Consider the following 13,284-nt stretch of genomic DNA (forward strand, 5'->3'; position numbering starts at 1 on the left):
CCAGTTGGACAATGGTGATAACAGAAACGGTCAACGTTTTTTATGTCATAGTTTTTTTTATTTAAATAGCTTTAATGCAGATTTATGTTGTTAACTACCCTAGCCTGCTTGTGTGTGTGTGTGTGTGGGGGGGTGTCTAGAAACTAAAATATTAATAAAATAAAAATAATGCCTAGAAAGTTTTCTTTTCTCACTGTTGAACATACAACTTTTCACTGTGCAAGCAAAGGAAAAACCAAGCCAAACACACAGAAGTATTAATGTTTTTTTATAACCAGTACTATGAAGCATGTACTCTACACAAAGAATCCTTCAATGAATGGGGCCATTAACAGCCAGTTGGACAACAGGAGGATATATTGTCTTTTGAGTTTGGCAATCTCATATCTGTGATACATACTGGAGCAACAACAGAAACACTTGTCAAAATAAAATTAACCCTTCTTGCTGATCTCACTTGATTTTCCTATTCTCTCCCTCACATATTACGGTGGCAGGTTAGAGCGCTGAGGCCTATGGCTGGGCCTCTGAGTGCTGCTGGTGGCAGCTATGCATCTCTCTGCTTCTCAGGCCTGCACCGCTCTGTGGTGAAGTGGAGCTCTGCTGGAGGCTGATGCCAGTATTAGTATGCTCCCTACTAGTATGCTCCCTAAGGCGGGAAAATGGACATCATGTCTGTCATCATTTCCGTTTGAGGGAATGCACTGGTAGATGTGTTCCACATCAAAAATACGCATAGTTCATGCTTGCTTTCATAATAACTATTATATTTTCATCTGAAGCAACTAAATAGCAGGACTGCATTGCAAACCTGAAATCAAGACTGCACAGAACCTCCTTTTGTTTCAAAGGGCTCTGGACAAACAGTAAAGTTGTTTTCATGATCATGGTAAGTTTCCTTACGAAGGCAGAACCTGTTGGAAGAAGCCTAATTAGACACTACTTCTAATAGAATCTGATTAGACACTACATCAGATTCAACAAGATTAAGATCAGTTCACGATCTCACATACTTCACCTTGTTCATCCATACGGAAGCCAGTATTTTTTTAACGGTGGGACTTAGTTGATCCCGTGGTATCATAGTGCTACTATAATCTAATGGCAGATGTTTAATGGAGGTAGGAAGGAGATCCCATATTCAAAAAAGTGGAACCGCCTTCTACATATATTAAGACAGAGTGTGTAACCATGAGACACTGTCCTGATTTCATCATACTTTGATTAGCACAAATGCCACTTTTATTCCTCTCAGATCAAAGAGCACATTCATCATATAGAAGTTTAATTTTAATGTATGTTTGCAATATGCTAGCATAGGCTGAGAAATTATCTCCCAACACCCCAGCCTATGGTGCAATAATTTTAAAAAATCAGGTCTACCTGACATCCTGGAATATCTTTACCTCCCACTGATCAGAATGAAAACCACAGGACTCAAAGCCCTTCAAAGAGGGCACAGTATTTTATTATACATTTTACTCATTTAAGAAAAAAAGCTCTAAGTTTTCTGAATGACTTTTATACAAGTTAACTTTCACATTCCCTGTGTTTTCAATAATATAGCTTCATATTGCAAGCTGAATAAAATCTAGAATGCTTTCTCTACTAGAAATGCTCCATATTTCACTTCATTTGTTCAAAATGAGGTTTCAGCTAATATTGCTTTCCACAGCTCAATGAAAGGACAAAGCTGCAGTACAAAACAAGATAAACGTATCAACTGTGGCTGGGATGAGAAAGAGAAAGTTTGGCAACAAGAGGTAGACTTCAAGGGACAGCATGAGCTAGAACAATTTCAGCCTGCATATAAAGCATAAAGCAAATGTCACTTTCTCCCTGAAACTAATTTCCTCCTGCAAAATGCAGAAGCGATGGAGTTATAATTAAATGTTAGATTACAGAGGTTTTCAAGCAACATTTCACAGACTTGGTAAATATACTGGTATCTGTACAAAATTACTAATTTTAGCCATTTTTACTTCAACAAAATTACTACCGATACTTAAGAGCTTACCGTGTACATAAAGATGAGTAGGGGAAGAAGCGGCTTCAAAGGGGGCAGGGAAATCCCTATCTTGGTAAGGAAGAGCTGCCCTTTACAAACACTGCTTGTCAAAGTGCTTTCTGGGAAAATAAAACAGCAGAAAATGGCAACCCTGTTTTTGGCCCCCTTTTTCACAACACGGACTGACACTGTTAAAAGGCAGTTGAGACAGCTGCTTCCTTCCAATGCCAAACTTACATGTTACCGAGCAACAGCTCCGCCAAGGGCTCCGCAGAATCTTAAGCATGTACACAAAGACACGTAATGTCTCGGAGGATTTAAACGATCAAGCGGAAATATAGAATAGAATCTCCGTGAAACACACCACAAGCTTCAAGAAAGACAATCACGTACTTTTTTCTTGGGGACTTGGATAACCTGTGGTTCCATTTCTTTAAAGAAAAACGAATAGGTCAAAACATGTCAACCAAGTGGAATCAGAAAAAGAAGGAAAAAACACGGGCAGTACAATTCTACAGGGATTATTTACACAGAAATTGCATATAATAGCTCCTTTAGCAGCAGGTTTCAGCGTTTGCTTTTCAAGCAGCATCCTTTTCAACTTGGGTATTACGATCCCTTCGGCCCCTATGGGACAGTCAGGCCTCATCATCATCATTTAAGGCTTATTCAAGCAGAACACTCTAATGCCTATAAGCTATTTCACACTGTAAGAAAACTGGGATTTGTATACATTCACAACACTCTATAAGCAAATACAGTGGCAATCCCATATGCCTTATGAAATGACACATCGTCTTCACTCCTAATCAAGAAGTTCCTTAGACGGTTCTCTCTCCTCAAAAGCAGTTTGTGTCTTCTTACATAATTACGGGACAGGAATAAACTGTACAATCCTAAAGTTCTGCCAGATTTTGGAAGCAGTCTGCTTTTCTTGTGCTCTCTCGCATTTAGTACTTTTTCCATCCAGAAGTCCAAATTCAAATATTAACTGTTTCATTTTGTCTGGAATCAACAGTACCTTTCCTTTGCTGAAGCTCAAATATACTGATTTTTAAATATATAATCAAACATACGCAGCACATAGCAGACTCCTTTAAGAGACCTCAACTGCTTCTAGTCCATCCAGAAGTAAGGTGTCACAGGCAAAGCAATGGTGTCTTTTCTTGACCCGATTCATTCTCTGTTTCTGGAATCCTTGGCAGTAGGGCAGACCGGGTCAGTCCCCAGAATCTTTGAGGAGACATATCCTTCTTTGTTGCAGTAAACTTCCAACCTATATGGCGCCTGCAGATCCTACACTGGGCTATCGTCCATGCGTACCTACAAGATGACACCATGAACTGAGCATACACATAACTCCAGAACAATGCACAACACCACTTAGAGTTAGTAAATCTTTTGCAATAAGTGGATACACTTGCATAGGACATAAACTGTAACAATCTAAAAAAGTTAACAGACTGGCTTAGAAGGCTACAATGGTAAGATCAGGGATTCCGAACCAGGGGTCCGTGGCTTCCTCCTCCTACCTTAATGGACTCGGCCACAAGCTAAGAATCAATCACTTCTATTGCTCACCCTCCCAAGTGTGAATTATTTCATGGTTTATATGTGCCTGCATGCCTACTGCCTTAAACCACCTTCAGACTCTTCCCCATTCAGTCATCCTTGAGCTTGCCTGTTGATGCAGGTGGTGATGCCACTTCCAGGGACATGGCAGGGAGGCATGGCCAGCTGACCACTTCCAGGGCTCCTTGAAATCTAAATAATTTTTTCAGGGGCTACTCTATGATCAAAAGGTTGAAAAGGGCTGGGCTATATAATTCTGACGCATAAACTTTTGATAGGCAAAGATTTTCCACAGGAGTGGTTCTACACGAGTGGTATTTCCAAGTATATTCTGGAGTAGTTCAAGTGGATGAAGGGCTGTACCAGATGCTCCCTAAGTGTTTCAGTTAAGATCATGCACACCTGGTACAATGACTTCACTCATTGCAATACATGCACTAATAAGGAAATACACCATTGAAAATTTTGGGCAGCCTTTGGAAGAGAGCTAATGACTGAAAACTCAACATCTTCTTTCATTAAGTGACTCTGATACTTTACAGCTCTTACTCTGGAGCTTTTACTGGCTACTGTACATATTTTAGATGTGCAATAGCCTATGGGTTGGACATTTGTTTTTAATTCCTATAGTTGTTTTTTTTAATTGTGCACAATAAAAGTAATATAATTTTAACAACAACCGTTGTAGGTCCTAACTGTTACCAGTTGTTTTTTTCTGGTTCTGCACCTGGTACAATACCAGCAGCAGTAAAGAGCAAAGTGCTAATATGGCATGTTACCTGCTAGTATTAAAAAGAAACATTTAATTACCCAGGAAACCAGCTGTGCTCCGTGGAGGATCTGCCACTTAGATTCAGGTTGCAAGCTTTGTACACAGTTAGGGTCTCGTGCACGTAGCCATGTGGATTCACATATGCAGCCATAGGTCCACACAAGGATAAACTACAACAACCAATGGCTAAGTCAGTTAAGAAGCTACAGGATCCAAGAGCGCTTACAATGTACCATAAACCAGCAAATAACTTGACAGTAATGATTTTACTTTAAACAAATCCCACAGACACTTGTTTAAACAAATTTCTGTCTATTAAAAGCACAAAAAAGGAAGCCTGTAAAGGCCTGCAGGCTCAGCAATGTCTTCCCCATGTAGAATAATTCCCCCAACGCACATATACACCAATTGAATTAAACTATATCCTAGGTTTGTTGACAGTGTTATAAACACAAACAGTTCACAACTCCCAGCCATCTTGTATGTGTGTGTGTGTGTAGACTGAGGATTACAAACTGAGCTTTGAAGTTTTGTAAAATCACTATATCATGACACCGTTCTTCCCATGGAAACAGGTGCTGTTATGGCTGTACCTGGAGTATGTGGGCTACTGTGGAAAGGGGAGGACCACCTGCTTCCTTATGCCACCCCTCTCTCAGGGTAATTTGCTCTGCGTGTGCAAATCTGCTGGAGATCCCTGGCCCAAGAGAGGTTCGCCTGGCCTTGACCTGATGGAATGAGCTCCCGGGAGAGGCGAGGGCCCTGATGGAGCTCTAGCTTCTGACAGGTCTTTGGTTCAGGGCAGGGCAGGCAGTTGAGATCTCCGAGCCAACAAGGTCATCCTGTTGCTCTCTATTAGCCCCCTGAGGCAATTATATGTCCCCCTGTTGAGTGCCTTCATGTCTGCATGTAAGGGTTTTAATGATTTTATGAGGGTTTTATTGTGGGATTTTAACTTTTGTTACCCACCACGAGCTCACAACGGGAATGGCAGGCTATAAGTCAAATTATAAATACATTTAAAATAAATAAAGCAAACACAACCAGTTGCTTAAATGGGAATGAGCTGTCTCTCCTGAATAGACATTTTTCCAGAAGGCTAGCTTCAAGCATGTGAAACTGTGGGTGCTGGATTATCTTAGATCCACTGGAATATTTCCACAGAAGGAAGGGAAGATAATTTCTTGTCAATCCCCCTGTATTACTCCATCAAGCATTACTTGGGGTCCCCAGTCCTCAAGAGTAGCAATCCAAGGGGCATTTTAGGATTGGTACACAAAATGTGACATTACTTCTGTTAGCCTAACCTGAGTTTGTATGAATAGTTGTATACTATGACATTAGACCACTGCCTAGGTTATAATGTAGATTCATTACACACTCACCTGAATATTTCATTTTTTGTTGTTATTTCTGTGTCCTGACAATCCTTACAACACAGGGATGTACACTATAACAAAGCAATGAGAAAAGCTCAAGTTAAGCTTTTAACCGGACTATGTATAAAAATAATTTTGTCTTTACTTTTTAACAATTTCAAATTAGACATAATTAGAATCAAATCCTGATTGAATGTTACGATCTTGAATACTCTATCCATATTCATGGAATGACTTTCCATGTACACTGCATGTTTTTGAAGACTTAAGATTCAACTACTACATCCTTTGTGGCAAAGATATTAGCCTGAAATAAACATATAATTCTTGCAGTTGTTTTAGTGGAAAACTGCTATTACTATAATATATACACACAACTATAACGAAACTAATGTTATTTAGTACATGCATAAGTTTACTATTGAAGTTGGGTAAAAGTGGACTTCATTTTCCTGCAAGAGACCGTTTTGAGGGAGGAAGATGCACCAATTTTCTCATCAAATGATGTACTGGGAAAATGAAAATACAGGGTTTTTCCCCCTCCATAATTTGTCACAATTTGTGGAAAATATAAAAACTATCACCAGCACAACACTGAAGCAAAACATCTGAAGTCATTTTATCTAACTTGAGACTGGCCTGAACATATATGAGAAAAAATATGAGAAAAAATGCTTCAGGTACTGCCAATGTTAAAGAGTTAGAATTTCTGTATTGCTTGAAGTTTCTTTCCGTATAGGCATTCTATTTTTCTGTCTCACCATTTACAGTCTCAAAAACATTTCATATTTGGCCTTTGAAAATTTTGTAAGCATGGATCAACATTAGAACATTGTTTTGTTGCCAGACATTTTTAACATTCAAGCAAACAAAAATGGTTGTCAATGTTGTATCTTTCCAGTATACAAACTTATTTTAAGACTTCCTTTTTTTCCCATTGGAAAAAGATTCAGAATGTCCTTAGACTTTTTCATGCTGTGCATTTGAAATGAGTAATGTTGATTGGACCCCCCAAAAAATTTCAGAATTTTCAACCAATCCTAAATCCCAATAGCAAAAAAGTATTCAGATACAGGTGTTTTTGGAAATCCTGATTTTTAAAGGAAAAAACAGGCAGTGGCGGGACACACACACACACACACACAATGTGTGTGACAAAGCCACAAAGCAAAACTCGACCATGGCTCCTCCCCCTAAACAATTTCCCTGATCTTTTCTTCAATCCCTTTAAATCAGCCAGGTTTAGATGGACTGCAGAGGAAGGGTGGGGGACAGCTGATAAGCAGCTTCCCTGTCTCTCAGCTATTTCTCCAGTCTTCTAGGTTTCAAAAATATCTGGGATTTTTTTCTAGTTGTCCACAAAAAATCCTGGATACTTTGGGATGCCAAAATATACCCAAAGAATATCAATAAGGTATTTCCTTGCGTAAAAAGTCAAGTTTTCCCTCGCATAACAAGAAAAAACAACATTCCGTAGGACAGTTTCTTTAGTGTTCCCCCAAATCAACCAAGCTTTCTATGCAATACACTTTGAGAGTGGAAAACCCTGCCGTGATAAGGATTTTACTCCTTCTAAAAGATAAAATATTTCATGGGAAGTTTTGTTTTTCCAGTTAACCAAATTTTCGAATGTTTTGATCAGAAAAATGGGGAAGGGGAGAGAACAAAAAGCTTTCCCCCCAAATTTAATCAATTTTCCCCTCAGGGCATTTGACTCTCTAAATATTAGCCAACCTTATCTCAGAAAACCTGCCTCTTGAATATAAAATGCTCCTCTTGAGAGAAAGCATTACAGATTTTTCATGTTTGAAAATACCAAAATCAATGATGAATACCAACAGGCTCAACTTAATATGTGCAAGGAGCGGTCCTCTCTCCAAATCTATTTAATATCTTCATGCGCTCTCTTGCCCAGCTGGTACCAAAGTTCAGGCGGGAATGCCATCAATATGCAGATGACACCCAGCTCTTCCTCCTGATGGATGAGTGTCCTGACACTCCCCCAGAAGTATTAGCCAGCTGCCTGAAAGCAGTGAAGAGGTGGCTCAAGCAGAGTTGTCTGAAGCACAATCCTTCAAAGATGGAGGTCCTGTGGTTAGGCAGGGAGGTACTACGTGAGGAAGCATGTCTGCCTAACCTGGATGGTGTGCAGCTATCACGTATCCAGCCCATTCTCAACAACTGGTTGAATTCTGGATCAGGCTAAAGGTTCTGATAATCACCTTCACGGCCCAGTGTACCTGAGGGATCACCTTTCTGCCTACTGCTCTCCAAGAGCCTAGCACTCCGCTAACTCCAAATGGCTAGCGATCCCTGGCCCCATGGAAGCCCGCTTGACCTCAACCAGGGCAGAGCCTTTTCTGTCCCGGCCCCCACTTGGTGGAACAAACTCCCAGAGGAGATCAGGACCCTAATGGAACTAAAACAGTTCTGCAGAGCCTGCAAAATGGAGCTCCTCCACCAGGCATTTGGTTGAGGTCAACCGGAACCAACAACACCCACTGGGCCCCTGACCCTCCCTCCCAGGAATCTATGCACCTGACTCGAAACATGGACCTGTTTGATTGTTGTTCTGTTATTCTTTTGCTGTTGTTATTGTCATTACCATTGATGTTGTTTCTATTCAATGTAAAAAACTGAGTTTGATGTATAGTTCCGTTATGTTTCATGTGAACTGCCCTGAGCTTCAGGGGAGGGCAGTACACAAAAGTAATAGATAAATGAATGAATTAATTAAAACATTCAGTATACTTACTTTGTTCATAATATCTAGCTCACATCGAAGTCGCTGAATTGCACTCCCAATTTTAAGGAGCTGAATTCGTAATGCATCATCAATGGGCAGACAAGCTGCAACCCTGTAAGAAAAATCTGTAGACAGGGGAGGAAAAAGCACACCTCTTTTTATGCTTTTTGTTTAAGAAGTCAAAAGGCTGAATCAGAAGCTTAAAACTGGATTAATTCAGACTTCCTATTATCGGTATATAGTCTTACTTAAAGCATTAACAGTACGTTCTTTTGTGCCAACTCTTAGCAGAAAGGATGGGTGACGGTGATATCATCTATGTACTTTTAACATGTGCTCATGTGCTGAACTCTTGTGTGGTTTACCTTTCATTCACTAGGATGTGTGTCTCATAAACCTACAGGGACATTGAAGGATATACCACAAAGTTATTTGAGCTGGAGACACTATGGAACTGACTTCGAATATATTGAACTGTAAAAATAATCCACATTTAGGAAACCCCTTTTTCCAGTAACAGTACTAACCAAGAAATGAGAAATATAGGATGATATATTAAGAATTATTTTATTTAGTTAAGTGTATTAGAGTACCTATTGGATTTGATGGAAGTGATTCGTCTTTAAGATTTTCATCCCACTCATGCAGCTGCTGCTTGACTCTTTCCATCAAGGTTTCCTTGTGTTAGAAGAAAAACCTAATTTAAACATAAAAACTACTTTTTTCTTTATTAAGTAAGAAGAACCAACAGAGATCTTTTGAGGTTTGTTTTATTATGGAGGGGAAAAAATGTAATATTCTGAACTTGACATAAACATTCCCTAGAAATCTCATTATACACAAACTGTAAGCAATCCAGTAACCAAAGTTATATACACAAACTCAACAGCTGTAAGAAAAAGCTGAAGAAAATACAACAAGGTATCTCATTCTATGCCCTATTTCAGTGGTTAAGAAAACATTGTGACCAACCTCAGTTCCTCCACAAACTTAGTAGGTAACATTTAATCTTGCTCTCCCATCTGCGATACGGGGACATCACTGGCCTACTTTAGTTAGTTAGTATTAGTATTGTATTTATTGCATATATCCAAATGCTTCACAAGACAAGTTAATTGGTAAAAGTATTTCTCAGCATAATATATAAAACCAGTGGAATGAAACAGAGTATGTCTGAGTAGAATACAGAAGATCAGCATTTCAGATTGGTGGCTTTCATTAGAAGTACTTTAGCTCAGATCTTCCTAGCAGCCAGAGCAAAGAGTGCCATCCCATGTGAAACATAGTTTGTTTTCTCAGAACTGGAAAGAAGATAGGAACTAGGTATTGCCTTGGCAAGGAATTCATCCCTGGTTCTGAGTGCAAAGAATAAGCCAAAACGGAGTGGGGGAGTTCTTACAAAACTGAATTCCCACATACGCAGTGGCATTGAACCAGAAGTGTTTGAGAGTAACACCCAGAAAGCGTATCCGATGGCATGGTTTCAAACCTTAAAGATTTTAATGCCATTCTAAGATTGTCTGCCATTATATTTACTAAACAGACTGCTCTAGAATGATCTTTTAAAATGGTTTTATACCTTGGGCCTGATTCCGACTGCAAGATTATGGAGTGGCAAATCAGCAAATGCTGGCAGGGGCTCATGGGAATTGTAGTCCATGGGCATCTGGAGGGCCGCAGTTTGACTACACCTGTTGTAAACCCACGTTTAGGAAGCTGGCTGAGGTACGAAGTAGTTCATCAGGGACGGTTTATCAGGAAAGGACGGAACCCAAAAAGTCTGATAAGATTTTTATTTTTGCTCAGTAAGACCTTGAAGCACTGACAGCTAAGGGAGTCTAATTTTGCGATTATATTTTCTTACCAAGATCTAACAACAGCTAGATGAGCATTAGCTTTGATTGAGGAAAGGCCTAGCTTGCCCTTCATCAGGACCACAGCGGACCCCTTTGTAAGTGCCAAAACTTGTCTAGGAACAAGATTTTGGATAGGCTCCAAGCTGTTGAGTGTTTGGCCTGTCCAACCCCAAACATTAATGCCATACAGTAAATGGGGGATAACCTGACTTATGAAAAGCTTTAAGGATGAGTCTACTAGAACCCCCCCCCCCAGGGTAGTAGAATCTCATGATGACTCCAATAATTTTTGAGGCCTTTATGATAGCTAGGTGGGCATTCCAGTTTAAAGTCTCGCTGTAAGTGACTCCAAGGTATTTAAGTGTGCTACACTGTTTGATTTCCCAATGACCATTACTTTTGTTTTTGTGTAGATGATGGTGAGAAATTCTTCTTTACAATAAGTGCTATTAAGTCATGACTTCTTTGGGACTGTTATTACAAGACAACAATTGTGAAAAACTTTCCCCATGACAAATGCTATGATTCAGTGACATGTACAGATCTAAGTCAACACCCATTTCACAAGATTGGGTTATCACAGAATATTCACTCTTATGTTTACTAACATCTACAGAAAACTAGTAATTTTCTCTAGATATTTGTATGCATACACAAAAGAGGCATTACACCTACTTTTGCCAAGGACACATATTTTGACTGGGAAATCTTCTAAGCTGGCAGCCAACAAAACTGCACAGCAGAAGTACTGAAGCAAGAAAATAAAGCATTCTTCATATTCAGGATCCAGAAGACCCAACAATAATATTAGTACACAAATTATTCAGAGACTTCATACTAACAAGCTTAATGCCTAGCTGTAGGGTAATTAGTGAAGTCTAGTGGCAAATCTGCACAGCTCATCAGATGCTAAAAGCATGTTTTAAATCAATAGTTGATTCAAAACTAAGTACTTCTTGAAGCACAATGTCAATAAGATAAAATAACATATAATTAGTCCATTGGAGGATGTAACAACTTTTTTGGTGGGGGGCAGGGAACACATTAGCAATTCATTAATAAGATAACCATCCAAGCTACAGAAAGTACATGGGGTTGGAGCCCACGTTTTCTTGGTATAGCATGAGCGAGCTGTAGAGTCTGTGATTTTTAAAAGTAAATGTTTTTAAACATTAACAACCCCACTATGATGTATAATGTTAAATGGGACATAGATTAAGTTCTTGTTAATACTTACAGCATCATATAAGGAATACAGCCAAGATGGCCAGGAAGTCAGACTAGCACAGTGGAACTTCCGCTGTAAAGACATATATATTGCAGAATCAAAAATTAATGAAATGTATATTATACTTCTATCAGGATCTTTAAGGAACCTTTATCAATACCAGAGGAAAGGCAACACTATTAGTAAGCACTGGCATATTTAAAAATTAGCCATTCCAGCACCTGCCCTATTCTGTATTTGTATAACTATTCTTCTCAATATTTTCTGCTAAAAACACAAAATACCTTTTGAACTTTAGAACATCCTAATAAGGGAAACAGGGATATATGTATTTTTTTAAGATGAAGGAACGACAGCAACCAAGGACTTGCATTTCTGAACAATATTGACTTGAGCTTCTTAAAGGAAGGTGGGCTGGTGGTGGAAAGGATAAAATGTAAGTAACACACATTTCCATTTGCATTTATGTGCTTGAAATTGCCCCATCCATGTGGGAAATGGCTTGACCCGTGAAGTTGACCTTCTACTGCTGCATATTAAACAGTTTATTATGCAACACGGGGCCTGTTCACAGTTGTATCGTGTAGAACTTCATTCTCAATGGAATCTATTAAAGCTGAAACAATGCCTTCCAAGAAAATGAAGTCTTCATGAAGAACAAAAAAAAATCACGGTGATAAATAAGAAAAACAAGGAAAGCAAGTATATAAACATAAAGATAAATTCTTGGTTATTTTGAATCAGACTTTACATTAGGGACCATTTATCAAAACACTTGCCTTAAACACACTGAGATTTGCTGGTGGACTAAAGCCATCACTAGATTAGACTCTATGTTCTGCCTATTTTTATTTAGAGTTGTGCCCTACTTTTTAAAAGGCTCAACATGTTAACAAACATTTAAAGCTACACATTTAGGCAGAATTGAGGTTTAACCTGCTCACTGTATTACAGAAACCTATCAGGGATTAAGGGATTAAGGCATGTTTAGAGGTGGCCAAGTCCGCTTCTCCGAAGGATAAAAAAGCACAATTAGTTCATCAACTGAAACGAAACAAAAACCTTGAACTCATGACAAGCATAGCTGTTACCTGGGCATCCAGGATTAATTAAAATCCTGCATCAGAATTAATTAAAATCTAGCAGGGAACTAATAGCAGAATTGAACTGTCTCTAATTTAGGTGTTAGGTGATCAAGTATCACCTAATATCAAGTATCACCAAGTATCTTCTTACTAGCCTCTTGCCAATATGATCGCAAGTTCTGCAAAATTTAGTCAGGGACAGATTTCTCTACAAACCTGAAAGAAGTCCTAAATTAGCAGAAAAAGATGAATTGGATCTTTTTAAATTGGGGATTATAATAAAATCACCGCCTGTAGCTTTAAGAAAATAACAGCCACTGAGCTTTCAGTTGCCATTTTGGGGCTTCCTAGGCTACCACTACTCTATTAGCTTCTGTAAAGCAGAGGACAAATTACCCTGGAAAAGGACCCATCCTGTCCCTGACGTGTCCCCTTGAGAAAGGTGGAGTCAGACCTAGTAGCCACCAAACAACTCTTACAATTTGACTAGACTTATCTTGGGGGAAAGGATGTCAGACGGATAGCTGATGATAGCATAGAGAGCAGCTAAACATAGGATGGTTGGTGGGTAGGAAGGAGAGAAATGACAGCAAAAACAGAAGAGGGTGCAAAAATCAGATCCCTCTCCAAGTCTTTAT

The 13,284-nt window shown here is 39.2% G+C and overlaps 1 protein-coding gene across 3 annotated transcripts in view; it reads right to left on the reverse strand.

Annotated features, from left to right (window-relative positions):
• Positions 1-251: 251 nt before the first annotated feature.
• The window catches only part of CRBN (cereblon), a 30,391-nt gene continuing 17,358 nt past the window's right edge, over positions 252-13,284 (reverse strand). For 2 of the 3 annotated variants that reach the window (XM_077325230.1, XM_077325231.1), the window contains exons 6-11: positions 11,571-11,633; positions 9,071-9,155; positions 8,487-8,602; positions 5,738-5,802; positions 4,391-4,522; positions 1,438-3,331 (exon numbers count right to left, since the gene is read on the reverse strand). In XM_077325230.1, coding sequence (XP_077181345.1) covers positions 3,148-3,331; positions 4,391-4,522; positions 5,738-5,802; positions 8,487-8,602; positions 9,071-9,155; positions 11,571-11,633 — 645 coding nt within the window. In that variant the 3' untranslated portion in view covers positions 1,438-3,147. Of the gene's footprint in view, positions 3,332-4,390; positions 4,523-5,737; positions 5,803-8,486; positions 8,603-9,070; positions 9,156-11,570; positions 11,634-13,284 lie in introns of all 3 variants that reach the window. The other variant, XM_077325232.1, reaches the window with a different exon arrangement.

This window comes from Paroedura picta, chromosome 3 (genome assembly GCF_049243985.1).
Source record: "Paroedura picta isolate Pp20150507F chromosome 3, Ppicta_v3.0, whole genome shotgun sequence".
NCBI classification, from domain to species: domain Eukaryota; kingdom Metazoa; phylum Chordata; class Lepidosauria; order Squamata; family Gekkonidae; genus Paroedura; species Paroedura picta.